The following is a 27,310-nucleotide window of genomic DNA, read 5'->3' on the forward strand; positions in this document are numbered from 1 at the left end:
TCCCTTCCGATGTTTATTCCGCTTTTGAGGACCATCTATAACAAGTCCTTCTCTTTCCGGGTATAATTGAAGTCCTTGAGTCAGAGCTATTAAAATTGGCGGAATTCATCTCTTCCCTCTGGACGTCGAGTCCTCTGGTCTCGTTACGAGCTATATCGCAGCAGTAAGTGAAATTGCGCTCGATCCAATAGAGAATACCTATACCGTAATCATTGATCTTATATCGATGTCCCTTATCTACACATATCAGCCCTCGGCACCTCGAGATACGGAGCCCGGGGCCTGATCTGTGCTCAAGCTTCAGTACGAGGGTGCCCGGGCGACATGACGACGATGAAGAGACGGAGGATATCCCTTCCAGGTTACCCGGGTACTCTCTTTCCCAAGGCGAGAAGGTGACGACATGGAGTTTGCAACCTTTCGGTATCTCTTGGTTCTGAATCAAGTTGAGGAGAAAGGGGAGCACTATGGCGTGGACGGACTCGGCTTCTCGGAGCTCCTCACAACCAACTAGTACTTCTGAGATTGTGAAATTGAATAATGAAAAGTAGCACCAGGGATTTGATGTCGGTTTTCCTTTCTATACTATACAAGAACTTTGGTTTTCATTTCGAATGATAGCAAGCAAATGTCTTTGGTCAATTGGCCGTTCCATGTTCAGCGATCCAGAAGCATCTCATCGGACCTCGAACCTCTACCGTATCTAACCTCTGACCTCTGACCTCTCTACCCAGCAGAACGCCACCATGTCCTTCCTGACTTACCGAGGCACTTTGCTCTCTCGGGTGTACGGATTGCGGTGAGGCTCTGACCGGACATGTTGACTCTCCTTCTCATGACTAAGGTGCAGTCCGAGTCCAAAACTCACACCAAGCCCGAGCAGGACGAAATAAACGAACAGTTTAGACGAAGAAGTGCTGCAATAGACCGTCGTAGGAGGCATTTGTTGAAGCTGCTACCGGTATTGATAGGATGGGACAACGTGATCGTAGTGGGGGACTGCTCTTGGCAAAGGAGCTGTACTCCGCACGACCGATAGCTTTTTGAAAAGGGCCTGTGATTGCCGAAAGGTCAGTGGTGCCAACGGAAGAGAGATGTTTTGATTTCGGATTCCGAACAACATCCAAACCCGATCGCCACACGTCCGTCAGCTCTCATACCCTCCCGACTTGCCGCACAGAAGGCTGATCCTGATCTGACCACGCCAAGACAGGGGACCGTACACTGGAAGTGGTAGTAGAGTAGCTACCGCACCAAGAGATAGATAGACCTTGGGCTGGAGGATAGTTTAATTCGGTAAGGACAGTCAGTAAGTATGGGGATGCCAGGTCCCGGAGGTCCAGGGAGTCCGACGATGAAATAGAACAGAAAGGGCCGAATGTGATCTTAAGTAGTCGCAAGCAGATAGAGTGATAGAGAAAAGCCTGGATAAATCAACTTTGATAAAAAACGAGGTAGCTGCCTACCTAGCTGATAGTCCTATTCTATTATAAGATCCAAATGGTCTGTTTAGTTTTGCTTGCCATGCTGAAACGACAAACATCTGTGTCCCGCCCGACTTGACCCAGCCCAGCCAGCCCAGATAGCACTAACCCCATCCCGAAAGTCAACGCTAAACCATTTGTGGCCACGCTGGTGTGTAACGCCTCGACCTGTCTCTCTGGCTCCTGACCTCCGCCATCTCCTTCTCCAAAACTGCACGTCTCCTCTCAACACTCTCCCTCAACTGTTGCCTCTCTCTTCCATCTACTCCAAACAATCTCGGAACCTCGAGAAGCTTTCCTTGATCTTCTTCCCCTCTTTTACCCTCCCATTTGAGTCCCGATCATCACAATCATTCGGACTGCCTCCTCTCACACCCACTCCTCGCACTGGACGTGCACACCTCCATCATGGAGCAGCAACAGAACCAACAACAGCAGCCGCAGCTGCAGCCGCAGCAGGCACAGCAGCATCTTCAGCCACAGTCGCAGAGTGGTGTATCGGGTCCAAATGGTCGTAGACTGCACATTGCCCATCGCCGAAGCCCCTCGGAGCTGACCCCATTGATGAGCATGTTCTCCAGCCCAGGCAGTAAGTTCGAGCATGCCCTGCCTGATTGATGTCTTCTCTCGGCTCCTTTGAACCAGATCAATGTGCTAATGCATATCTTCCATCCACAGTGGAGCAGCTGGCCATCCAGCAACAAATCGAGCTTCTGCAACAACAACAACAGCAAATTCAAGCTACACACCAACAGTATGTCAACATGGGCATGATTCCTCCAACCCAGCATCTCGCCCCCGGATACAACCCTCTCCAGCAGCAGATGCAAGGCATTCCTCAGAACAACTTCCAGTTTCCGAACCAGATGCAACAACAGCAGATGAACGTTTCTATGGGTGCCCCTACGCAACCGCTCTCGCATCGCCGTAATCAATCAGCTCTCCCCAACATGGGCATGGGTCCTCCACCCGCCCCCTCCTCTGGAGCATCCGCATCTGCATTTGACAACTTTGGAGGACAACAAAGAGGCGAGAATGCTGGCAGAGGAGGCCGCGGAGGCGGACCACCCGGTGGCGGACACCAGCGTCGTCATTCTTTGGCTCTCCCCGAAGCTAAGAAGGCTGCCGAGCTTGCCCAGCAAAAACGCACAACTTCCGGCTTCCAATTCCCCATCCCAGGAGCTGCCGGTGGCGATGCAAACGACGGCGCGAACTCACCACCTGCCGAAGAGAAGCTCCCACAAGCTGGAAACACAGGCCAGAGCACGCGTGGCCGAGGCGGTGGACATGGACGAAGTCAGAGCATGGCCGTCAACGGACGAGGTGGTGGATCTACCCGGGGTGGAGGCTCGTTCCAATTTCCTCCAATGCAGGCTACCGTAGATGCAGGAGCTTCGGGCCAGAGCAACGACATCCAGCGAAGAGGAAGCGGCAATAGTTCACACACCCGACAAGGTTCCCGAAACTTTGAGGGAAACTGGAGAAACCAGCCCCAAGGCGGAGCTCCTACACAGGATCAGGGTGCCATGGGCAACTTCCAGGGTCAGGGTGGTTTCCAACCTGGTCACCGCAACCGTGGATCCAGCAATCAGTCGATCAACTCCATTCCCAGTTTCCAGTATGGTGGCCAACCTCAGATTGTGCCAATGCAGCCGGGACAGCTGATGGTTCCCCAGATGTACGCTGGTCAGCAATTGAACCCTCTCCAGATCAGCCAACTCCAGGCTCTGCAAGCCGCTCAGATGAATGGACAGGTTGGTCTCCAAGGCAGCCAACACGCCCCCCACATGTCTGGGCAGCATCAACAACAACAGCGCAAGACGCTCTTCACCCCGTACCTCCCACAAGCTACACTTCCTGCTCTTCTCGGTGACGGCCAGCTTGTTTCCGGTATCCTCCGTGTGAATAAGAAGAATCGGAGTGACGCCTATGTCACCACCCAGGATGGTCTTCTCGATGCCGACATTTTCATTTGTGGAAGCAAGGATCGTAATCGAGCCCTGGAAGGAGATCTCGTTGCCGTTGAACTGTTGGATGTGGACGAAGTGTGGGGCCAGAAGCGCGAGAAGGAAGAGAAGAAGAAGCGCAAGGATGTCACGGATAGCCGAGGTGGCTCCAACAACAACGATCGATCCCACCGTGATAACTCAACAACCGGCGATGAGCAACCCAGCACTGGCGAGGGTGGCGGGCTTCGCAGACGTGGAAGTTTGAGGCAGCGGCCAACTCAGAAGAAGAACGATGATGTGGAAGTCGAGGGACAGAGTCTCCTTCTCGTCGAGGAGGAGGAAGTCAACGATGAGCAAAAGCCGCTTTATGCCGGACACATTGTTGCTGTGGTTGAGCGTGTTGCTGGCCAGATGTTCTCGGGTACGCTGGGTCTCCTTCGACCTAGCAGTCAGGCGACCAAGGAGAAGCAAGAGGCTGAGCGTCAAGCTCGTGATGGTAACTCTGGTCGTCACCAGGAGCAGAGACAGCAAGACAAGCCAAAGATCGTCTGGTTCAAGCCAACTGACAAGGTAAGATTATCCCGCCCCACAGTCATGATCTCTCTGCATGAAGCGCACTGCGGGATCCTGCATCCCTCCCCTACCCCTTAGCATCCGCTGATCCGATTGAAAATAGCGCGTCCCACTGATTGCTATTCCCACCGAGCAAGCTCCACGTGACTTTGTTGAGAAGCATCAAGACTATGCCGACCGCATTTTTGTTGCTTGCATTAAGAGATGGCCAATCACCTCTCTGCATCCTTTCGGTACTCTGGTCGAGCAACTCGGAAAGATGGGTGAGTTGAAGGTTGAGACGGATGCTCTTCTTCGAGACAACAACTTCGCCTCCGATGAATTTTCCGATGCCGTTACACGCAGTGTTGGTCTTGACGAATGGTCTATTGAGAAGGAAGACGAGGCTGAAATTGCCGCTCGTCGTGACTTCCGTAATGAGAAGACCTTTACGATTGACCCTAATGGTGCCGATGAGCTTGATGATGCCATCCACGTCAAGACCGAGGAGGAAGATGGGAAGATTGAGATTGGTATTCACATCGCTGATGTCGCTCATTTCATCAAGGCGAACTCGCTTGTTGATAGAGAAGCTCGTAAGAGAGGCTCCGCGGTGTACCTCATGAACAGTAAGTCTTTCTGCTCAAACATGTTGGTCATATTGCTCACTCGAGACTTCAGGATCATGCGCCATGCTCCCACCGAAGATTGCTTCCGAGATCTGCTCTTTAGTCCCGGGCCAAGACAGACTGACTGTATCGGTGGTCTTCAAAGTTAATGCTCACACTGGAATGGTCTCTGACGAAGATACATGGATCGGGAAGAGTATCATCAAGAGTGCTGGTAAATTGACCTACAAGGAGGTCGATGCTGTTTTGTCTGGCCATCTCGACACAAAGCTCGATGGAGCTGACGTCAGGGAGATTCAGATTCTTAACGTATGTGCCTACCTGTTCCTGTCACTTCTTATTACTAACGCTCCGGTAGGCCGTATCCCAAAAGTGGCGCGAACGTCGTCTCGGAACCGAAGGCGAGACCATCACCCCATTGAGACTGATCTACCAATTGGACGATGAGAATGTCCCAGTCGAGCAAAACATATTCGACTCAACTCCATCACACGAGCTTATTGAAGAGTTGATGCACAAGGCCAACGCTTACGTTGCACAGAGAATCTTCAAGGGTTTGCCCGAGAAGGCACTCCTCCGTAGACAAGGTCCACCCAACCCTCGGCGCCTCCAAACATTCATCTCCCGCATGAATAAGATAGGCTACGAGATAGACGCAACCACCAGTGGAACTCTCCAGACTAGTTTGTTCAAGGTCGATGACACTCAAATCCGACTCGGAATGGAGACCCTCCTCGTCAAAGCTATGCACAGAGCCAAGTACTTCATTGCTGGAAAGACACCTGCCCATCTCTACCCTCACTATGCCTTGAACTTCCCTCTCTATACACACTTCACCAACCCCTCTCGGCGCTATGCGGATCTGGTCGTTCACCGCCAGCTCGAAGCGGTTCTGTCTGAAGGGAAGATTGAGTTCAACGAGGACATTGAGACCCTTGTTAAGACCACTGAGTCTTGCAACACCAAGAAGGATTCTTCCAAAAATGCCCAAGAGCAAAGTGTCCACATCGAATCTTGCCGCATCATGGACAGAAAGCGTGAAGCTGCCGGTGGCGAACTTATCAGCGAAGGCATCGTCCTTGCTGTCTATGATTCTGCTTTCGACGTCCTCATCCCCGAGTATGGTTTCGAGAAGCGAGTTCATTGTGATCAGCTGCCACTGAAGAAGGCAGAGTTCCGCAAGAACGATCGTATCTTGGAGTTGTACTGGGAGAAGGGCGTCCCATCCTCAATATACATCCCAGAGGATGAGCGTCCTAGAGCAGGCGCATCTCAGCGCATGACCAATGCTGCCGCTGCCGCAAAGAAAGCCGCCGTCGCTGAGCGTGCCAAGAAAGAGCACGAGGAAGCCCAACGCAAGCAAATGGAGACTGGCACGATCTCTACCGACGATGTTGACGCGCTGTTTGATGACGAAGACGATGTCTCTGACGTTGCTGACAGTCTCGCTGGCGTATCTCTCAATGACCGCCCAACCCAGAGCGTCCCACCCTCTCCAACCAAGAACTCCCTTCAAGCCTCGGGTAAACTTCACCGTACTAGATCCGACTCTAAAGTCCCTCCTGTCGAGCCTGCTGAGGCCAAACTCAGTGCCAAGGAAAAATACTTGAAGTTCTTCACTCTTCGCGAGGAGAACGGCGAGTACATTCAGGACGTAAAGGAAATGACAAGAGTTCCTGTCATCTTGAAAACAGACCTCACCAAGAGTCCTCCGTACGTTACATCCCTCTTCAGCTTCTTGCCCAATCTAACCATTCGTAGTTGCCTAACCATCCGTTCTCTCAACCCCTATGCTCTATGAGCATTGATCCAATCGTTCACTTACCCACTTGCATACGGTCGTGATTCCTCCAAGGATGCACGTGGTGCGTCACTCCTCAGATGAGTAATTTACCGATACCGACATGCACAGTTGTTTGGGACAACTCCTGTGCTATCCAAGCCATGTTTCTGGGCTACGAGCGGAGATGAACTTTTCCTTTGTAAAATTGTAGTTAAGGGCACTCATGAATGGTTGTTGGATGGGGTTTGGCAACGGGGTCAAGATGGGATGGGATGGGATGAGATGAGATGAATGAGGGATCGAGGGATTGATGGATGAAGTGGAGAAGTGGAGAATAATAACGAAAGCGGATCGTGGCGAGTGCAAGCTTGGCCTGTGATATATGAATCTGGGTCGGAGAGGAAGGGGGCGGGAGCAGATAATTTCCTTTGCTTTAGCGTTTGTGCACCTGTAATTCTTCGCGCAGATCAATCAATCAATGCAGAAAATCTCTAGACGCCCAGGCGAAAGGCATGAGTGTTTGTACGAATGATGTTTTTAATGTAGGTATATAAGGGAAAGACTGCCATCAAGCCTCACTCCAGAGTTCCTCGGCCAGGAGGTAGGCAGCCAGTCGACTAATTTTCCAGGCAGTCTTGGGGCAAAAGAGAACGAGACGAAGAGAAGGCGAAGAACCAAGACGCTGGGAATGGTCATTTCCTGCGATACAGTTCGCTGGCTTGATTCGGGACACGGGAAAGATGCACAGTGTTTGAATTTGGACGATACGGCAAAGACGCCATCTACTACTACCACGAGAACAGAATCGAGGGATGGATGGATAAAGGAAAAGTTTCCTTGCAACAGCTGCCAGATCGAGGGTCGGCATTTTGGATGATACCGCACAAAACTCATTGGCTTGGATTATCGAATCCTCATCTCTATCTATTTGTCAATCTACCGATCAGACGCGTGGACGATGTGAAGATGATCTTGCTCGCTTCCCCGCCGAGTAAGTAAATAAAGGCTCGCAGGCGAGCTTGATAAGAAAGATCTGTCTTCTTCCTTTCTCTTTCCCTCTCTTTCTGCGCTCTCCTCCTTCGCTCGCTCGATCGCTTTTTTCCATGACGAAAATCCCTCTCTGCTGCGGTGGTGGTGCGACTTGTCCAGGGCCCTCTTCAAACCGGCCTGACACAGGAGGCTCGTTCGCGACCCTGCAACGCGGAGTGCACCATGTGCAGTGCACAGCTTATGCTCGCAAGAGCCGCTATTGGCTGCATAGATGCTTCGGGGTTTTCTCCTTTATTTTTTCTTTCCCGGATCCCGCTGTCACGCTCGGATGAGCATCTTTCCTTTCTTTTAAGCTTGTCACAGGTGTGGATGAGATCTCCCACTGCTCTTCCGCCGGTCGACCTGCTTCCCGTGGAAACTGCTGCAGGGGCCGCTCTGGTCTCTCTCGACGTCTCGCCCCTCTTAACTTGCTACTTCTCCCGCTCGATTTCCGGATTTTCCCTTCTCCCTTCTTCTCATTGCCTTCTTCCTCTTCCTAGATACCCCCCTTCCCTCCCTCCCTCCCTTCTTATCCATTCAAGCGCTGGTTTGCTTTTTCCAATACATATTTTATTCTTTTCGGGATAACTGCTTCCACTCTGTATTGGTCTCTCCTAATATACACGTTCTTCACACAACTCAACCCTTTCGTCTTTTAATTCCACCATCGGCGTGCACCTAGTTGTAATTGGATCAGGCTGGTCTTGTTAAACGGTTCACAACTACTCTGCTACTTTCACAATCAAACTACGAACAATCCCTCTCTCACTCTCTCTCTTCTTCTCGAATCGAACGATATAGTAATAATGCCGAGCATGAAGTCAATCCTGTGTGCGGTAGCGGTGGGATGTGTCGCAAGCACCATGGCGCTGCCTGCGGCGCCAAAGTACACATATACTGCCTACGAGAAGAGGGCCTATGAGTACGGACAGCAGGCACGCAAGCTGATGCTCGAGCGGAGACAAAACCCCGCCACGGGCCTGCCGGACGGCTTGACCGACGTTGATATTCTCGAATTGTACGGTCCCTCTCCTCTTCTCCCCTGCTCTCTTCTCTACCCTCCTCTCTACTCTCCCAACCTCACAATCCTTCAAGCAGAAGCTAACAGACCACGCAGCGCTCTCACGCTCGAGAACCTCGAGACTGCGTTCTACCAGCAGGGCTTCGCCAAGTTCCAGGACACCGACTTTGCAGCGCTGGGCCTGGCGCCGGCTGAGATCACCAACTTGAAGTCGATTGGAGGCACAGAGGCTACTCATGTCACGACCCTCAACGCTGCTATTTCTGGCGCTGGCACAGCTCCGGTCGCGCCGTGCACCTATAACTTTGCCCCTGCGCTTACCGATGCTAAGACTATGGTTGCCACCGCTGCGGTGCTGGAGAACGTCGGTGTTTCTGCGTAAGTTTACTCCTTGTTCTATTCTCGCTGTTCGATATTTGAAATCTTATATCAGATACTTGAATGCGTCTGTACAGAATTTAACTAACACATAACCAGCTACCTTGCAGCAGCGCCCCTCGTCAAAGCCCCCGGCATCCTCACCGTCGCCGGCGAGATCGTCACGGTCGAAGCCCGCCATCAGACCTTCGTCCGCACCGCCTCCCGCACGGCCGCCATCCCCTCCGCCTTCGACACCCCGCTCGGCATCCGCGCCGTCTTCACCCTCGCCGCGGGCTTCATCTCCGCCTGCCCGGCCGGCTCCAACCTGGCCATCACGCCCTTCCCGGCCCTGACCATGACGGCCGGCGCCGCCATGCCCGCCTCCCCGATCGCCGCCGGCTCCCAGGTCGCCGTCACCACCACCGCCACGGGCGGCACCTCCTGCGCCTTCGTCAACGGTGGCCTGCCCGGCGGCTCCGCCTTCACCCCCTTCACCAACGGCGCCTGCACCGTGCCCCAGAACCTGGCCGGCGTGACCTACCTCCACCTGGCGAGCTCCACGCCCCCGGATAACATCCTGACTGATGCCATCACGGTCGCAGGACCCATGGTCATGACCATCACGTAGATGTGCCTGTTATCTCCGTGTATGCGTGTGTGTCTGGATGATGGTGTAGGTGTGGCAAACGGATAAGATGTGGACGCAGGAAAAGCAACGAAAACGAAGAGAAAGGTCGGAGGAAAAAAGGGGCAGCGCAGATGGTGCTTGCGTGGGATGTAATTATGATCTTTTTTTTTTCCCTTATATCTATCGGCGTATACTACTACAAACTATCTCGTGTGAAGAGACGGAGAAGGGGAGCAAGCATGATTAAAATGCGCGAATGTGCGAATGCGATGGGGATTCTGGCGGCGACGTACGGAAGAATCGATGATCGAACATTTTTTTTATCTTTCTGTTCTTATTTTTTCTTATTTCTATCTCTTATATTTATTTTTATCTATCTTTTTCTCTGAGTTTCTGTCTTTTCATTGTTTTGTGCGGAGGGGGATTATATAGAACTAAATCATAAGCTTTAGGGCTCGTTGACCATCAATTTTATTGTGTAATGTTTACTTTTTTTTTGGGTGGGATGTATTAGATGCAATCTTGTGTTTACTTTAATAAACGAGTCACTCTTTACTTATTATCCATCTGATGGCACGTGAACTATTTCAGCGAGAGTTTGTGATCAATTGGTTAATGGAAAACTGCGTGTGAAAAGAAACAAAGCGAAGATGAATATGATTTTTTTTGCAATCGAAACTTGAAGACCACCTTTTCTTCCCTTGTCCTTCCTTCTTCTCGCGACGGCCAACCGCTGCTGGTTTTCCCACCGTTGATCTCGCCTCATTTGAAATTTGATCCGTCTGATTGTCTAGGTACTGTTGCAGATATTACATCGTGGGCGTAATTGATCGCCACCATGAAAGGCATCACCAGACTTTAGATTCTCGGAGGAATCCTTTGTCTCTCCTTCTTAGCAACGTTACGAGATCTTCCTTATGTCTCTGGTGGCATGACACTTTTCAATCTTTCCCTCGTATTCAAGAGAGCGGAAGCTGATGTTGATCAGGTGTGTATGTATGCTGTTCCTCTCTCGTTGCCAGAAATAGATTCCCACGTTACGAGGCCACTGGCCGTGTGCAGCTTTTGCTCCCAAAAGAAGATCTATGAACGAGAGGGTTCGCCTCATTATGATCATGCTGTCAGTTACGACGTTCCACTATTTACGCAACAGGTTGCGAGCTCTATCGGTCACGTGGGTAAATTCCCGATTGCAGGACCTTGGAGTTTCTGGAGGACTCTTCGTGACATCGATGTGATGGAGGAAACTCCGTCAGACATCCTCGTGTAGCCTGCAAATACGAGGATCAGATCCTCGGCTGCTACGCTTCAACCGCATTTCTGGCTTGGGGAGATTCGTGGCTTCCTCGTTAATGCACGAAGCCGTACCTGCTGTTCGATGTGTTTCGTTGTACGATACCTTCCCTTGAGTTGCTGTACTGCACCGACCACTATCGTGTGATTCTTGACAGCTTTCCAGGCGGCAAACCGTCTCTTGTACCATTCACGATTCTCAAGTTCTCCGCCTTCTAGTCTTTTCCTGACCGGATATCGGATCTGGTGTGCTGCTCCAACGAGATCTATAAAGAGGATGCATGTTGTCTTATCCTCGCTATAGCATACAGCAATCGACCTCACTTCTTGTTTACGAAAAGGGCAGCGCTCGAGTCCCTATCATCAGGTTCAACGCAAGTTCGTTCACCATGAAATCCTTCATCTCCCTCGCCTTGGTCGCTGGCACGAATGCCATCGTGACTCGATGGGCACCCTGTTGCTTCCACTTGAGCGCGTCTGGTGCTATCACTGGCACCGTTGGCCAACTCGATGACGGCCAAAACCGTGTCAATGGAGGTCTCTCTTCAGCTGAATTCTGTATCGCAGATGGCGCAATTAAGGACACCAATGGACGTGGCTGCATCATTACTCGTGAGCACTCATCCTTTAACACTTCCAGATAACCTACTGACCATTACCAGCCCAAGTAACGCAATACCAATGCGATGACGGCGTACCTCCAGCATCAGGATTCAGTATTGGGAGTGACGGAACCCTCGCTTACAACGGGGGAACAACTTTCTGGGAGTGTCAAACAGGACAAAATGTCAGTCATTTCCCTCTCACCTTGGATGGAATGATTATTGACCTAAGTCAGGGCGGAGTCAACATCTACATCAATCCAGGCGGCACGAACTGTGGCAAGATCACACTCAAAGCCGACGCCTGCTATTCTCCTCCTTCTACACCACCACCAACCCCACCACCACCCGGATGCCCAACCAACATCGACAGCCCCTGGGGCACATGGGAGTTCCCGCACCTACTCCTCCCCATCGACGCCAGTAACCCTAGCCAGGCGTCCGGCACCAGTTACTTCGGCGAGGTCTCCCCCAGCGGCGGCATCTCCAGCATCTACAACTTCGACATCCCCGCCGCCGACGCCGGCAAGACGTGCTCTCTCATCTTCCTCTTTCCGCGCCAGGACCAGCTCACGACCTCTTCCTTCACCTTGAGCGGCAACGGCGCCGTCTCCTTCGCCCAGCTAACCGGCATCGCCACGACGTCCACGTCCTACGCCACGGCGCCCGGCGTGCAGACGGGCTACGGCACGACGGTCCTCGCGCCGGGTAACTCCTACCACATCGCCGACTTTCCGTGCCCGGCTGGGACGACGGTTAGTTATAGGATGGAGGCCGTCGGGGATACTCATCTGCGGTACTTTCAGGATTGGAACCCTTCGCCTATCGGGCTCTATATTACCAAGTGCTGAGATGGGCATTTTCGGGGACTGTAGTACTATACGCGCATGTACTCTCACGTTAGTTATACTTATCAGGCGGCTAGCTAGCTAGCTGTTCTGCAAGCTGGCTTGAGCGATGTTTTCCTTTCGCTGGCTTCGTCTTTCGTTGTTTATCACTCTTAGATTGATATTCCTTCCATTCCAATCCAATTCAGTCCATCATTCCCTCCTCTTTTTTTTCTTTTTTTTCTTTTTTTTTTTTTAAAAAAAAGAGGGAAAAAAAAGGTAATGAAATAATGTGAGCGAAATCGAACAACTTCATCAACATTGAATATATATACATACATATATATATATATATTAATTACCGAAAAAATTAACAAAAATTTAGAAATTACAAGAAACTAGGAGAAGCTATCATCAACTCAAAACTTGGAAACCCCCCTCCCCCCCTACTACTGACGGCTTATATCGCGTCGCCAGCTAGCTGCCTGTTTGATTCTACTTTACAAACGCAAGTTTCCGTTTAGATTCAAAAAGGGGAATATAATATATATAATATATACAATATACATACATAATCAATACCAAAGAAGCTTGCTCAGCTGGAACTAAATAAAGACAAGCTGAAGAAGGGAGGAGGAAGTAAAAAATTGATGAATAAGTTCTGATACTGATGTTTATATATATATATATATATGTATATATAATTTAGTACGCCTGCAAGCCAGCCCTTTCAAAGATATCAAGCATAAATACAGACTCTTGCTCCTCCTCCTCCTCCTGCTCCTCCTCCTGCTCCTCAACTCGAAACCGGCAGATCCCGCCAGCTCACCCCCCTCGCCCTCTCGGCTTCCCAATCAGGCTCGGCATAGCGATAGGTCTCGCCGCGACACACGCGGTCGACCTCGGCGCGCACGCGCGGGAAGACGTCGACGTAGGCCTCGCGGCCCATCCAGCAGTCGAGGTGGCCATAGCCCTGGATGAGGTGGCGGGAGTAGTTGGCGGGGCCGAAGGCGTCGCGCAGGAGGCCGTACGAGCGCTCCGTCGCCTCAGGGGTCAGCACCTGGTTGTCGGCGCCCGAGAAGAGCATGACGGGCAGGCGGGCGAGGCGCCGCAGGTGCGCGGGCGTCGTCAGGTCGCCGAAGAGAGGGGAGTTGGTCGTGACGAGGCCGCGGCGGCCCATCTGCATGAGGAGGTGTAGGCAGGTCATGTTCACACCGCCGAAGAAGCGGTTGAGTTGGCGGTGCGTGGCGTCGTTGAGGTTGCGGTGGTTCCAGAGCCTGCAGGGGAGGGGTGGGGCGTTAGTGAGGTTGGGGGGTTGAGTGTGAGGTGTATATTATATATAAATCTTGTGCTTTACTGTTTGACTTGTTTCTTGGGAGATGGGGAAGTAAGGGAGAAGAGCTTAGGGAAGAACCAGGGGGGGTGGGAGGTAAGAAAAGAAAAGGGGATGGACGTACCGGCCGAAGATAAGCGAGCATCGGTGACAAGACACGTTGTTGCAGATCTCTTCCCTCGCGTCCGGGTAGAAGCGCAAGATCTGGTTGACCAACTGCTGGAAGTAGCTATCGCCTCGGGTCGAAGAGCAGCTGAACCACTTGCCGCCGAGCCAGCCATACAGCTTGTCAAACGGCACCGGCCCAGCCATCACCTTCGCCATATTCAGCGTCGACCAGATCGGGTTCATCAGCACTTGGCTGCTAGTGATCCCCCGAACCCACTTCGCCGGGATGGTGCCGTCCAACAGGCCACTCGAGAACGCAACGGCGCCCATGCAGTGGCTGATTGTATATATCGGGGCATGGCCGTGCTCCTTCCGCATCCATTCGTAGCAGGCTCTGATATCTAGGCGGGAATCGTAGGTCGTCCAATCGTTTTCAGCTATCATGAGCTGGCATATACGGTGCACCGTGACGTGTACACGGTAGCCGGCGCGGGTGAAGTAGTTAACGGCGTTGACGTCAATGGTTGGGAGCGAGAAGATCTGATGGTCGACTGAGGCACCGGGGATCATAAAGAGATTCTCGGTCTTCAGCTCCGGGTTCCGCGGTTCCCAGATATGCAGGAATGTTTGTACGCCGTCACTTGCTACAATCTTGATTGTACGGTCTGGAGACGTCTCGTTGATGAAGCCCGAGTATGTGACTGACGGATATTGTTGCCAGGTGAAGGGCGCCAGGAAGAGCCCCATAGACTGCTTGGCGAAGAAACCCATGAAGGACACGGAGGAGTGAAGTTTGGAGAGGAAAGATTTGCCCGAGGGTTTCAGCGTGAAAAGCTCGGACAAGAAGTCCATGGGCTTGATGTGCATCATGCCTCTTCCCAACACCCTCTTTCCCCCGTTAGCCTCGCTAATGGTCACGTAGAGCGTACTGGTCGCCTTCCAGAAGCGCCAGGGGCCGAGTGCAACGCTACTGTCGACGATCTTCTGGCCGTGGAAATGAAAAGCGCCACCGTCGGTGGACGTCATGTCAAAGTCGTATGTGAGATTTCTGGTACCAGGCGCTTCGGAGTCAACGGAGAAGAGGTGGAACGCGCCGCGTTGTACCATGAAAGGGGAACCAGGGAGGCCGGCGCATGTAAAGGTCCCAGTTAGCATGGCCGAATGGTCAGCTTTGTTGACGACTGTTTCCTGTCAGCAAGGAAAGCGGTTACGATTAAGAAGTGAAGCAAAGGGAAGGTTGAGAGAGAGGGGGCGGGTTTGGTAGCTTACTGGTCTCCGTATCCCAAGCCTTCACACTTAAAAAGAATCGGGCCTCTTCACAAAGCCCCTTGGCCGTCTTCGCAGCAGTCTGGTAATCTTCAATCTTACAGCCTTCGATCCCCTCTCCCACGTGAATATATCCGGACATGACTTCCGAGAATCCAAAGCCATTACTTTTTGCCTCTCTCGTCCTGGTCACTAGGCTCGTAGCTTCACGGATACCAGTAGTATCGCTCCTTTGCAACACCTTCTTGGCAGATGCGTACTGATGCGGTTCTGCAAAGAGGTCGAGCATATTATTCTTCGTCTCGAAATCTATCCTCCTCTTGATGCGGAATTTGGCCGCGTGCTCGACGGAGCGTTCGGCCAGCGCGGTGATGGTTGCGAAGGGATTTACGCCCAACGCCGTGGGGATAACAGCGCCATCTGTGACGATGAGTCCGTGATGCGTCTCCTTCCCATCACCCGCAAACACCTCACCCCAGTGATTCGTGACGCCGTGTTCGCCGGAATCGGATTTGGACATGCACGCTCCACCGATGGGATGAACGGTGATTTCCTGCTGGCCGAGCGCTGCGTAAAAGGGAGAGTTGACGTAGGTGCCACCGACTGCTTGGGTTGCTTGCCGGAGGACGTCGTTGAGGTACTCGACATGCTCGCTGCGTCCCACCCCGAGGAATTCGAGGACTGGCTTGTCATTTTTGAGGGTGAGAATTGCCTGGTTCGAGTCGTGGCTCATGACGAGGTAGACTTGTGTGCGTTCTATACTGCCTTTCGCGTAGTATGGTCCCAGGAAACGACTTCCTTGCTGAGCAATAGAGTGCTTGACCTTCTCAAGGAGAGTTTGCCCAGTGGGAAGCTGGTTGCCTGGCATAAGCTCGAGCATAGTCTGAAACAGCGGAGCAAGAGCTTTCGGGATAGCGCCTTCTTGTATCACGAACCCATCAAGGGGATTGTCGTGATCGTCTCTACAGTCAATGATCCCGCTGATCGTTGGACCAACAGGCTTGTACGGCGACGGATACTGGCGTCCGATTGCGTTGACTTCGCTGTCGGTGTTGTATCCGAAGGCGAGAATGTCGCCGTTTCCACTCATGCCTGTGCCAACTTTATCACTCATTCCCAGCCCAAGTTTCTTGCTCCTCAGCAGTATCTCCGTGGTCCCAATGCTTCCCGCACCAAGAAACACGCATTTTTTTGCATGTACCCACATCAAATCCTCATACAGTCGTTCCTGGAACGCTCCACGACTGCTTCCGTGCCACGCAAAGAACACGAGATAGCCTTCTTGTTCTGGATCAGGGTGTTTCTTGATATAGCGGACTTCGCATTCGCAGAACATCTCTGCGCCCCAGTTCCATGCGTCAGATAGATAGTTGACCAAAGTGCTAGACTTGCTGCCGTCGTTAACGCCGGTAGAATCCATTCCCGTCAGGGCCGAGGGATACATTTCTACGCCTGTGCTATTGGGACCTCCCTTGAAGCGTGTGGTCTGCGGCACACGGCGGAATTTCTCGCCCCAGCCTAGAGCCTTGGCTTGACGTTCAAGCATCGTGAGTTTGGGCAGTTCGGGCCAGTCGTCAGGATATGTCTCTGGCTCAAGAACGTCGGCTGCACGATCATAGTACTCTTTCAGCGAATCCGGCTTCCGCAATTCTTTCGGCCAGCACGACATCTTCATCGTCTTGGAATCTGCTTCAAGAAATACATTCGCGTTCAGCAAGCTCGTGCCTCCGAGTCCGTTGCCAACAAATGCGTTCTGGCCCTTGCCGCAAATGAGGTGGTAGAGACCTGTTGGATCTCCACCTTCCACCATGGCGCCTTCCAAGAAGCCTGGTGCAAACTCCCCAGAGACATGAAGATTTTTCAAAGCGTCTAGGAATCCGCTCGGATACTCGCCTGGCCAGCGCTCCTTTCCTCGTTCAAGGAGACAGACTGATTGGCCTGCTCGAGCCATTCTGCTGGCCGCGACGCCACCACCATAACCGGAACCGATGACAATGCAATCATAGCTGTTCCGCAACAGTTCAACAGAACGAGAAATGCGTGGGAACTGTTTGGTATACGGATCATCGGTATATGTTCTGATCTTGGCATGGGCTTTCGACTGCGGCCCGTTTGGCTCGCTAGCATGCGGTCCTGGTGATTGGATCGGATGAGACTTCTCTGGTATCTCACCATGGAGTGTAGGAGCGTGACGAAGCCCGCTGGACAATATCGGTGTATCGAAAATTGTGTCAAAACTGGTATCGAGGCTGAATTGAGAATCTCCTCTTTCAAACGGCGGTTTGTTTTCTTTGCCGTTGGTAGCTCCAGGAAGCTCCTCAAACCGGACCCCCGAAGATATATGGGTACCATTGACACCATTGCTCTGCTGAAGAGGGACATCAATCCCATTTATCTTCGGACTAGGGTTAGGTCTCTCAAATATCCCTATATCCGGCGTCGGCGTCGGCGGAAATGCCCCCGGTCCACTCAAAATCTCGTTGAACCCGGTAAATGGGCCCAGATGCATCACCGCCGGATCTCGAGGCATGTAAATACCCATGAATAAGGGTGCCGAGACGACAAGTAGGGATGGGAAACTGTGGAAGCCAGTTTCAATCTTTACATCCGCTAATGAGGCGGGTAAGTTTCCGAGCCACTGCTGAAAAGGAGAGGAAGGGAGGTCAGAAACTTTGAATCTTGACGAGATGTGAAGGGCAAATGCCATTCGTGGCGCTTGTGAGCCGGGAATTAGAGCGGATGAGTGCAGGAAGGAGGGGGAAAGAGAGAGGTTGGTGACTCCTTCTGGATTGGGATGGTGGACTTCGAATGAGCCTTTAGCATGAGCGTCGTCTTTGTGTATCGCAAGACGAATGCTGCGCGGATATCTGTCATTTTCTTGATTGAGAGGAGCGTAGACTGGGGCTGGTGGTTTGTCGGGATGTTCTGACTGGCGAATTTGGGAGCGGCAGAAGAGGTTGTGATAGAGATTGCCGACCGAGAAAGATGGCAGCTTACTCAGATCTCGCAGTTCAATTGCGAGGTCTTCGGTGAAGGCGAATGGTTTGTCGATCTTTGCTCCCTCGTTTAGAGAGCGAGATGCGATGACTTCGGTGACTCCACTGCAGTGGCTGATGCTCGAAGGCCCCGTGTAAGGACTGTCCAAGAGGATCAAGACATCGCTGTGAGCCTGCTCAGGTGCTGTCTGCACATCAATCCAGTCGCCTGTAGGATTGGATTTCTTGCGACCGCTATATATGTAAGCACACATCCTCTCATCGGTAAGAAGTTCAGCGCACCTGGTCGACATCACTCTCTCTTCTCTCTTTGCTTTCGTGTCTCCAGCATAGTAAATAATCTTCAAGTCCTCGGCGCGATTCCCTCCAAGGTCCAAAAAGCCCCTGATCTTCTCGTCAACAGCTTGCTGGGGATTCTCCCTTGGGATCCTGAAATGCTCCACGTCGAATTTAAAAATATCCTTGAATACCGCAGACAATTTCGCTACCTCAACGGGCGCTGCTCTGTTCTCGTCTTCATCTCTCCAGACAATCATCAATGCATAAACATTGGTGTATGGTGGCTGGATCTCATCAGGGAAGACGGCTTTTGCTGCGGCACCGAGACTTTCCCCAAAATTGTTGAGCTCGATTTGAGATTGACATTGCTCGAAAGTTGAGTTTGAAGGGAAAGTCTGACTGGACCTAAGATACTCATGCTGCTCCGAGTCGCTATTTGCGCTCTCGCTCATGATTTCCTGGCGTGATGAGGTGGTGGGGGCGAGATCTGCCATTTTGTGATGATAAAGCTAAGCTCTGTTTCTGTTCATGATCGGTTAGCGATGGAGCTTTATGAACTGGACTGAGGTGTCTCGTACAAGTAATCAAGTTCCTTCCAAAGATGAGACTCCACACATCCTTCGCCTCTGGCCATATATTATAGAAGTGCTATCTATAGCTGTCGAGATGACCACACAGCCTCTTCCATCTACTAAGAGGGCGACAGGACTGCAGTATGCAAGAGGACACCGAGTTTGGGGTCGCAGGGTGTGATGCGGGATGACTCCAGCCAACGACGCCAAGTTCCAACAGCATATAGCAAGTAGCAATGTCAAAGGGAAAAAAACCCCTTAAAATGAACAAGGTACAGTGGCTTCGACGAATTAAAAGCAGCAATTCAAGGCAACGAACTGCACGACACAGCCCCCATCAAGGCATTTAGGGCTGATTGATGGCTGACGGCCGAGAGCTGAAAGAGAAGTGGAGAGATGCCCGCCCATGCCACCGCGACCGTGACCATGCCCACCATGCAGCTCCGAATATCGATTGGATACACCCTCGTGAATTGGCCAATCAGCTTTGCGCTGCCCTCCCAGATCTAAAAACCCCGACGGCTATTTTCGCTTCGGAGAGATAAACGGATGGATGGATGGATGCACATGCGCCCTAGGTTCTGGGTTCTGGGTTCTGGGCTCCCTAGCCTCGCCATGCAGTTGGATTTCTGAGAGCAGGCCAAAAAAACAGGATATCAATTGGCTGGCTGCTGGTATCGGGTTGGAGAAGAGGAGATAATCCATGGCACGGCCATGTGCAGTAATCTGACAGCAGCCAGGACCCGAGTCCTGTGTCTACGGAGTATGTCTGTATCTGTCTTCTGTGGATGCAACGGACTTCAGACGGGTCACCGTGTCAATGCCTGCCGGCCTGCCCGAATATATAAAACAACATGAATATAAGCACTCACTCACTCACTCACTCACTCACTCACCGGGACACAGCAAATCCCACCCGCCGAAGCTCACGAGCGCGAAAGCGAGAATTCCAAGTGGACGGTCCTCTCTCACTCGTGCACACCCGAACAGGCGGGATGGAATGCGCGAAGATCCCCATTAGGAGGTGATCGCCGACAACAAACGACGTTGCTACATACGTACGTACACACACCAAAATCCAAAATTACCGAGGCCCCTGAGATAGTTACGCGAAATAACAGAAAACACGTGATATTAGTGGTCAGGATACGCCGACGAATCAAAGAATTCGTTCATCCGAAGCTGTGAAAGGAAGGATACGAATAAGCGTAAGCGTAAGATTCGAGTTGGAGAGAGATGAGAAAAGGATTGGGCGGTATTGTTATAACGTAAGCGCTGATTGGCTTTCTCAGCTGACGGGCTAACCGGTAGTAGTGTCTGTCAGCTTGAGTGAGTGAGCATAAGCGGGCCGGAGTCGTACCAACGCGGGATAGCTATGTGGGCATCGCTCGATGAGATGATGTTTTGTTGTCGGCATTCGATGTCATCAAGGAACATACTCCGTATGGATGGATGATCATGAAGCATACATGAGAATTTGGGAACGTCCGGATAAAGTTTGTACTAAATCAATCTATCGCAACGGCCAGTTCGGCTCCAGCCGAGATCACGTGGCCATATATACAATACACGTGTGTGGTCATTTCAACGGCCCTGTTGCACGTAATCAGCATCTGCTCTAGACTTACCAAACACATAGGGATCAAGTCTAGACCGAAACCCGAAATGTATTTTCCTAACTGTTTCCCCCAATTTAAACATGCGCTCATGGCCCCCTCCCAAGCAACAACTCCCATAACCTCCTCCCGCCCTCGTCTCCCATCCCATCAGCCCACGCCAACGTCCCCAACAACCTCCTCGCCTCCTCCCACCCCCTCAGCCCAAGCACTCCCCTCACTATCTTCAACCGCCTCACAAACCAGCCCCTCTCCTCCCTCTCGACGCTCGCCACCCCCGCTACAAACAACATCCAAAACACAACCTCCGCCGGGACCGAGCCCTCCAACACCTTCTCTTCCTCCCCAAACCGCTCCAGTTCCTCCCGCACCAGGCTGACCATATAGTCGAACACCGGACTCGCCAGCGGGATCTTGCGCAGGAACAGGTAGATGTAGATCGAGCCCACGAAGCCGCACGGCCGCATGGGCACCGTGTCGGGCTTGTTGGTGTTGTGAAGGGGACGGTTCGCGTTCTGGGGCAGGAGGAGGGTGGTGTGATCTGAGCCGGCGCCGGCGCCGCCGTGGACGAGGGAGTCGATGAATCTCTCGATCGCGCAGAGGCGGGAGAGGATCTCTGCTTCGTGGATGGGAGAGCTGCCGTTCTCGAATGCAGCAGCCAGGGCGGAGTGCGTGCGGAGATGGCGGAACATCTGTGCTAGCGAGTCAAGGTCGCGGTCCGGGAAGCCTCCTGTGGTGTGGAAGCGGGATCCCATCACGTCTGTCGGGAAGAATGGGGAGTCGGAGCCGGGTGGTGGCGCTACTACTATTTTCGTCGACGACAACGTTGAGGAAGGCTTGGCTTTCGCTTTGGGGGTAATATGTGTGCTTCTTGTTACTGAGCCGCCGTAAAAGCGGGGGAGCTGCCTGACTTGGGAGGAGGTGTGTATGTCTGCTCTGGACGGCACGTCAGGACTGGGTGCGTGTCATTGCGGTGGGCGGAGGATCATTACTTACAAACAGATCAGCCGAGATAGAAAGCCGTTTCGCGTGTTGATATGCATGCCATCTCGAAGCCTCATCACTATTTCCAGGCCATCGAGGTGATGCACCGCGATCTTGGGATTTCCGTACAGCACCTGCTTTCGTATCAGACTTCATTCAGTACTCTCCCTCTCTCAAAAAAAATAAATAAATAAACCTCGTCCCAGTTAAGCGATCTTCGGTTAATTTTCAAGGGGGGACTTACCTCTGCAAGTATCAGTATAGCGATCCCGCCGACGGTACCATCTGTAGTGGCCTGCTCCGGATCTCGCAGTCTCTCTCGAATAATACGCATGGCTTCGAGTTTGTGGTGATACAGCGCCGGTGCCATGTACCCCGGATCTCCACCTGTCGCGACCCAGTGATTCGCGGTCAAGTGCAGCACCGAATGCAGAACGGCAATGTCGCTCGTACTGAACTCGATTTCGGCGTGACGATACTTCTTCGTGACAGCCTGACGGGTGAGGGTATTGTACGTCGCGCCTATTGACCAGTCAGTGGTCACAATTTCAGCAGTGAGCGCAATGATATCCGATGCCCGCTGGGATGAATTAATCACCATGGTTGAATAGCATCTTAGACACGCCCGATAGCCTGTCGGGAAGACAGCTGCAGTGGGTAGTGTAATCATATTGGAGAACCGGCAAGTTCAGGAGCCACCGCTGGTCATGGTGGAGGTCTTTGCCGATCTCGTTACCGTCAACGGACGGAGTGGTGGAGTCTGGATAGCCGCAACTGCCGCCTGTCTTGAGGCAGTTGTGGCTTTGAACACTGTCAGACTGAAGCGCACTATATGCTATATACACTCGGGTTTCGTCGCCTACCAGAAGGGCCTTGCCTCGTCGCATCGCCGGTGCCGTTTCTTGCAGGTTATGCAGCCTGCTTTGGACCGCTGGTGATGTTTCCTCTTGCGTTCTTTCGGCATTGCGTCGGGTTGTGGAGCGTCGCATTCGATGCTCGTTGCAGCTGGCGGCTGGGAGGTGAAAGCTTGGCAAGCTGCGGGCGAGACATGTTCGACGACATCCGGCTTGCTAGGCCTCTTAAGTGTCAGAAGAGCGTAGTGTACTAATAGATGGGGGGGAGGGGAGGGGGGCGGAGCACAGCACAGCACAGCACGGTTCTGCAACTGGACATGCATACATACATTTTGGCACTCGCTTTTAGATCACCAAAGTGCCCTATGGTGCGACCAAGAGACATGGTTTTCATAGACATGACCGCAATTCAGACGCCGGGCTCAAGGCTGATATCCTCTTGCACTTCAGGATGTTGGACTGTAGGGCTGAAAAGGATGATTGATGTCTGATTGTTAAAGTGCCGAACTCTCGGTGGAGCCGAGATAGATGCAAAGCTTCCTTCAGCCCCGAAGAGGGCTGAATCTGGATCCAATAGTAGAGTCCAGTCGATAAGAGGCTGGAGAGCATCTGTTGAGTGACTAACATCTCAGGATAGAAACGTACAGGACGAGCTTTGATCTGCGATGGCGAATGAAGTAGCCAGGCAGCCTGAAGGAGACACTTTAAGACAACTTCTACTGGATGGCTTTATAATCTACCCAATAAGCTCTTCGTGTCTTCATTGGTGTAGATCTGCCGGATAACTCGCTACGATGATTATGGTTGTGGGTGCATCTCGCGGATGACCTGGTAGCTAGAGCGGAGTAAGCATATGGGCTTGTAATGGGGCTGGAGCGTAGAAGCCTGATATGATGACATATTTCAAGCTCGTGAGTCTGCGAGATGGGATTTCTCTAATTGAAGTGCTGCAGCCGTCATATGCATCATAGTTCTGATATTCCTCTGAGATTCCTCTGAGATTCCTAGAGACGTTACGATTGGACCTCCTCGACTTCCAATATCCTCCTACGATTGGCTCATCACAGCTACAATCCTGTCGACTTGCGTCCCGAACCGAAGACGTACCGTCTTCGTGAAATTTGGATGGATTGCTGTGTCCTACATCAGTCTCCGGTCAAGAATAACTTGACTCCTTGCACGCGCTCTCTTACTACGTATATGGGAGTCAAAACAAATGCCCGTTTTAGGCTCGGTTAGGGAGTGGGTCAAGTTTACCCCCTTGAAGCCCTTGATTAGCTTATCGGCTTATCGGGGTCAGGCTTCCCAGGGAAAAACTCAAGCACCGTCATATTTCCAATCCAGTCAGTGCTGACACCAAGTCTATCTATCGCGATGGCCTCAATCTTCGACCTTGGGTTCTGGACCATTGCGAGTATCATCGTCGGCCTCCTGGTACTACTTCCTTCAATCATGGGTCTCTTCGGCGGCAATAAGTTCGATGTCAAGGGCAAAGTGAAGCCTCAGCCTTCTCCTTCCCCCTTCAGCCTCGCTGACAATGACAGACAGTCCTCATCACCGGCGCCTCGGAGGGTATGGGCAGGAGCGCCGCCGTGCAGCTCGCGCAAAAGGGGGCCAATGTGATCATCGTTTCCCGCAATGTGGGCAAGCTGGAGCAGGCATTGGCTGCAGTAAAGGTATACCTTACTTCCCTGAACTACAAGACGCCACTATGCTTACACTGCACCAGGCCTCAGCAGCAAGCCCATCTACCCAACGATTTCACTACATCAGCGCAGACCTAGCCGAAGAAGAGGCAGCCGATCGCGTCATCGCTGAGGCGATTGTCTGGAACAAGGGCGAGGCTCCAGACGTCGTGTGGTGCGTGGCCGGCGGTTCACACCCGAGCCTCTTTCTCGATACCCCAAAGTCCGTTATGCGACAGCAGATGAATCTCAACTACTGGTCATGCTCGGATATGGCACACGCGATACTGCGTCAGTGGTTGGCGCTAGATAAAGTGGGCAGGTCCGGAACCAAACATCTGGTGTTCACGAGCTCGGTGCTGGGCCTGTTTACGGTCGTTGGGTATTCACCGTATAGTCCCGGAAAGGCTGCGGTCAAGAGTTTAAGCGATACACTGGCACATGAACTGCTGCTGTATGGGGACAGCGTCAAGATCCATACTGTCTTTCCTGGCACAATCGATAGTCCAGGACTGCAGAACGAGAACAAGACGAAGCCGAAGATTACGCAGATTATGGAAGAGGGTGATCCGGTACAGACGCCTGATGAGGTTGCCGCGAAGTCTATCAAGGGCCTGGAGAACGGGGAGTATTTGATTGTGGTAGGATTTCTGGGCCAGGCCATGAGGGCTTGTTCGTGGGCTGGAGCCGCGAGGAATAATTGGCTGTGGGACACGCTGCTGACCTGGGTAGTGGCTCCTATCATGTTCTTCATCAAGATGGATTTGGATGGGAAGGTTCGGTCATATGGGAAGAAGCATGGTCACCCGAGCACATACTCAAAGACGGCATGAAATCAAAAGAGTTCTATTCTGGACAGGACGTTGGTTCGCTAAAGTATTGATAGCCCTTTCTACCTACACTCTCTCCTTTTGGGGCCTTCCCACTGCCACGACTACCATGAATGGCAATATAATGTGCCGCATTTGCCACAGGCGATAACAACCCTCATATGGATGCCATGACCACGGATTACGCGGTACAGTAGAAGAGAAGTCCGCTATTTCCGTACAAATGGATGTCCAAGCCGCCATGCTAGCCAATTCTGGAACCGGGGATTGTTCAATATTGGCATCTCTCGTATGTTCGCTCTGTTGTCAGTCACCACGCCCGACTGCGATATTTTTCTCACCGGCTCTACATATGACGCCGTTCATTGCAAAGGCGCAAGGGAAATCTTTCATGCGCAAAAGCATTCCGAGGCTCGGGGGAAATGCTGATATTGTCTTACCACCACTTCCTATTCGTTGCCCAGTGCTGGTTCTGAAATGCGATTTTCTCTGGATTTCACCACCGAGGTGAGTTGTAGTAGTCTCCGTCTTCTATCCGTTGTTTCTCCTCGCTCCAGAGAAGTACGTCGTCCTGGATCCGGGCTTCCCAAGCCATCTGCCCATTGGTTTTCACGAGCGTCATTATTTTATCTATACACCGATCCAATCGCGAACTTTTGCCGATCCTCGACATCCATAAACGGGACCTCATCTCCGCCAGATCCTGTTCCGTGTTTGTAAAGATAGAATTTCGAGTTCCGCGAAATTTCTCGAGACCACGTCTCAGTTCCGCGACTTGCTCTCGTAGAGAAACCAGTCTCGTGCGGTACAAGGCCTGGCTCTGGTACCACTCTATCCTCTTCAACCTGGCTTCTTGCTGCTGCAATCTCTGAATGTTTGGCGCCAGTCATCTCTGGGCTTATATTGGAAATTACAATCTTGAAAGTAGCATCAAAAGGCTCTTTGTATCCCATGTTATGATCTGGATAGACCAGCAGCGACAGGCCCATAAATGCCTTTCGGATCTCTCTCTTTTCGGCGCTCTGAGGTACGCCCATAATGGCATAATGATCTTGCTCCAGTTCGGTATTCATAATATCCCGACTTATATCGAGTAGATCTCGGTGATTTTTTCAATCCTGTACAAAGTGGACCTCGGTTTACATCCTGTGATGCCCCCTCGAGATCTTTGTTGCTCTCTAGTCGAAGGAATGCTCGAAAGTCTCGATCCCGGAGATTTCAGGCTGTTGGGTGCAGCCCGCGATTCTTTCAAGCGGTTATTTCAATGGTTGATTACGGCACTAGAAGTCCTTTCATTCGATACTATATTAGCAGCTTCTTGCGCATGGCTCTGCTTTGCCATGTGCTTACTTTGACAAGTTTTATTGACGTTATGAAGCTATCAAGACGGTTCTGGAACGAAAGTACCCATGCAAATAATTTTCAAAGGCCTGAGATCATAACGTGGCATAGACATTGCTGTTCAATTGAGGTCCGAAGTATTAGGAAAATATCGAGATGAAGACGAAGTGAAAAATAGCTACTGTTAATCGAGCCGTCTTTACTGTTCATTAATAATGTATATTGATTTTAAAACAAACATGCATAAGCTCCGCCAAGCTTTACCTACTTTTCCATCCCCGCGGTTCTCAATAAGGATGACCAAAGCCGAGACATTGCCGGCGAAATAATAATCGGCAGTATATAACCTAGCTAGTCGATGGAGGGAGTTTTTTTATTATTACATACCTATGCTGGTTTTACTTAATGGGGCTCGAAACATTCGCCCCCGCGAAAGTGGTTTCCTTTCAAGCAAGATCTATCTCACCGGTGAATAAGATCGGGTTATATTATAACTATCGACGACTGAATAGACTTTGATGATTGTGGGCTGTCGCACGAAGAGGTAGTGAGGTTTTGAGGTTTTGGATCTTGGGGTCTATTGAAAGTCTAGGAAGGGAGGTTATCTCAGAGCAGAGGGGTGGGGAGGTAGGTACCCGTTGGCTGGGGTGGGCCTTGATTGAGTGGTTCTATTTTGAAGCTTGAATGTAGGGAAGAGTAGGTGCTTTATGATACTTTGGAGAAAAAAATTGGTAAGTGCTTATATGAACTGTTGGTGATTAAAAATTGGGTTCTTATGACACTTTCTGTTGGTGTCAGCAGGAAAGCGGCTCTGCAAAGGCCAAATGCTAATACACTTGTCATATATCAACATCGAACCCATTGAGACACGCCACTAATGACTACGATACAACATTTGCCACTTCCATGACTGACTCATTTTGTTTCGCCTTAGATCCATCCGATAGCCGCAGGCAACGACTCGATCTCGTTGCTCGCTTAGCTGCCAACATTCGTTTCAGTGTTGTCAGATGTGAGCATAATCTTTTTCTTACAAGCCTCAGAAACAAACTGCTGGCCTATCAAAGTGCCTTCTTTTTGGAATTGATCGCCAACCCCGGATCCGCTGCTAGCCCGGCTTGGCTTTCTTGATGGGCAAACGCTTATTTGGACGCAATGATTCGATTACCCAGCTGATGGCTACCCATCGTCATCGTAGCACTTTCAGCTCATGTCAGTATAGTGCCATACCATACAGGTCCATGGCAGAAGAGGCGGGCAGTGTTTACAACGGCGGGGGTAATCCCATG

The 27,310-nt window shown here is 51.7% G+C and overlaps 8 protein-coding genes across 8 annotated transcripts; 5 read left to right on the forward strand and 3 right to left on the reverse strand.

Moving 5' to 3' along the window:
- Positions 1–2,054: 2,054 nt before the first annotated feature.
- On the forward strand, positions 2,055–6,415 carry L3040_004471 (uncharacterized protein; the record flags this gene model as incomplete). The annotated part of the gene is made up of 6 exons (XM_007291530.2): positions 2,055–2,073; positions 2,163–4,003; positions 4,110–4,614; positions 4,667–4,923; positions 4,973–6,327; positions 6,376–6,415. 6 exons carry the CDS (start codon positions 2,055–2,057, stop codon positions 6,413–6,415), a joined length of 4,017 nt encoding a protein of 1,338 aa, XP_007291592.2.
- Positions 6,416–8,232: 1,817 nt separating this feature from the next.
- Positions 8,233–9,435, forward strand: L3040_004472 (uncharacterized protein; the record flags this gene model as incomplete). The annotated part of the gene is made up of 3 exons (XM_066155150.1): positions 8,233–8,444; positions 8,544–8,825; positions 8,925–9,435. 3 exons carry the CDS (start codon positions 8,233–8,235, stop codon positions 9,433–9,435), a joined length of 1,005 nt encoding a protein of 334 aa, XP_066011991.1.
- Positions 9,436–11,117: 1,682 nt separating this feature from the next.
- On the forward strand, positions 11,118–12,181 carry L3040_004473 (uncharacterized protein; the record flags this gene model as incomplete). The annotated part of the gene is made up of 3 exons (XM_007291532.1): positions 11,118–11,340; positions 11,391–11,515; positions 11,567–12,181. The coding sequence occupies 3 exons, from the start codon at positions 11,118–11,120 to the stop codon at positions 12,179–12,181; spliced, it is 963 nt and encodes a 320-aa protein (XP_007291594.1).
- Positions 12,182–12,953: 772 nt separating this feature from the next.
- On the reverse strand, positions 12,954–18,591 carry L3040_004474 (uncharacterized protein; the record flags this gene model as incomplete). Its single annotated transcript, XM_066155161.1, has 5 exons — positions 12,954–13,434; positions 13,615–13,719; positions 13,774–14,779; positions 14,868–18,094; positions 18,143–18,591. The coding sequence occupies 5 exons, from the start codon at positions 18,589–18,591 to the stop codon at positions 12,954–12,956; spliced, it is 5,268 nt and encodes a 1,755-aa protein (XP_066011992.1).
- A 555-nt stretch (positions 18,592–19,146) lies between these two features.
- L3040_004475 (uncharacterized protein) lies at positions 19,147–20,040 on the forward strand (the record flags this gene model as incomplete). Its single annotated transcript, XM_066155165.1, has 4 exons — positions 19,147–19,179; positions 19,618–19,769; positions 19,850–19,979; positions 20,026–20,040. 4 exons carry the CDS (start codon positions 19,147–19,149, stop codon positions 20,038–20,040), a joined length of 330 nt encoding a protein of 109 aa, XP_066011993.1.
- Positions 20,041–20,416: 376 nt separating this feature from the next.
- On the reverse strand, positions 20,417–22,550 carry L3040_004476 (uncharacterized protein; the record flags this gene model as incomplete). The annotated part of the gene is made up of 6 exons (XM_066155167.1): positions 20,417–21,263; positions 21,324–21,445; positions 21,556–21,833; positions 21,910–22,112; positions 22,175–22,381; positions 22,495–22,550. 6 exons carry the CDS (start codon positions 22,548–22,550, stop codon positions 20,417–20,419), a joined length of 1,713 nt encoding a protein of 570 aa, XP_066011994.1.
- A 989-nt stretch (positions 22,551–23,539) lies between these two features.
- L3040_004477 (uncharacterized protein) lies at positions 23,540–24,683 on the forward strand (the record flags this gene model as incomplete). The annotated part of the gene is made up of 3 exons (XM_007291535.1): positions 23,540–23,659; positions 23,710–23,841; positions 23,895–24,683. The coding sequence occupies 3 exons, from the start codon at positions 23,540–23,542 to the stop codon at positions 24,681–24,683; spliced, it is 1,041 nt and encodes a 346-aa protein (XP_007291597.1).
- Positions 24,684–25,306: 623 nt separating this feature from the next.
- Positions 25,307–25,717, reverse strand: L3040_004478 (uncharacterized protein; the record flags this gene model as incomplete). Its single annotated transcript, XM_007291536.1, has 1 exon — positions 25,307–25,717. One exon carries the CDS (start codon positions 25,715–25,717, stop codon positions 25,307–25,309), a length of 411 nt encoding a protein of 136 aa, XP_007291598.1.
- Between the last annotated feature and the right edge of the window lie 1,593 nt (positions 25,718–27,310).

Source organism: Drepanopeziza brunnea (assembly GCF_022702325.1).
Source record: "Drepanopeziza brunnea f. sp. 'multigermtubi' strain 214-2 chromosome Unknown ctg6, whole genome shotgun sequence".
NCBI classification, from domain to species: domain Eukaryota; kingdom Fungi; phylum Ascomycota; class Leotiomycetes; order Helotiales; family Drepanopezizaceae; genus Drepanopeziza; species Drepanopeziza brunnea.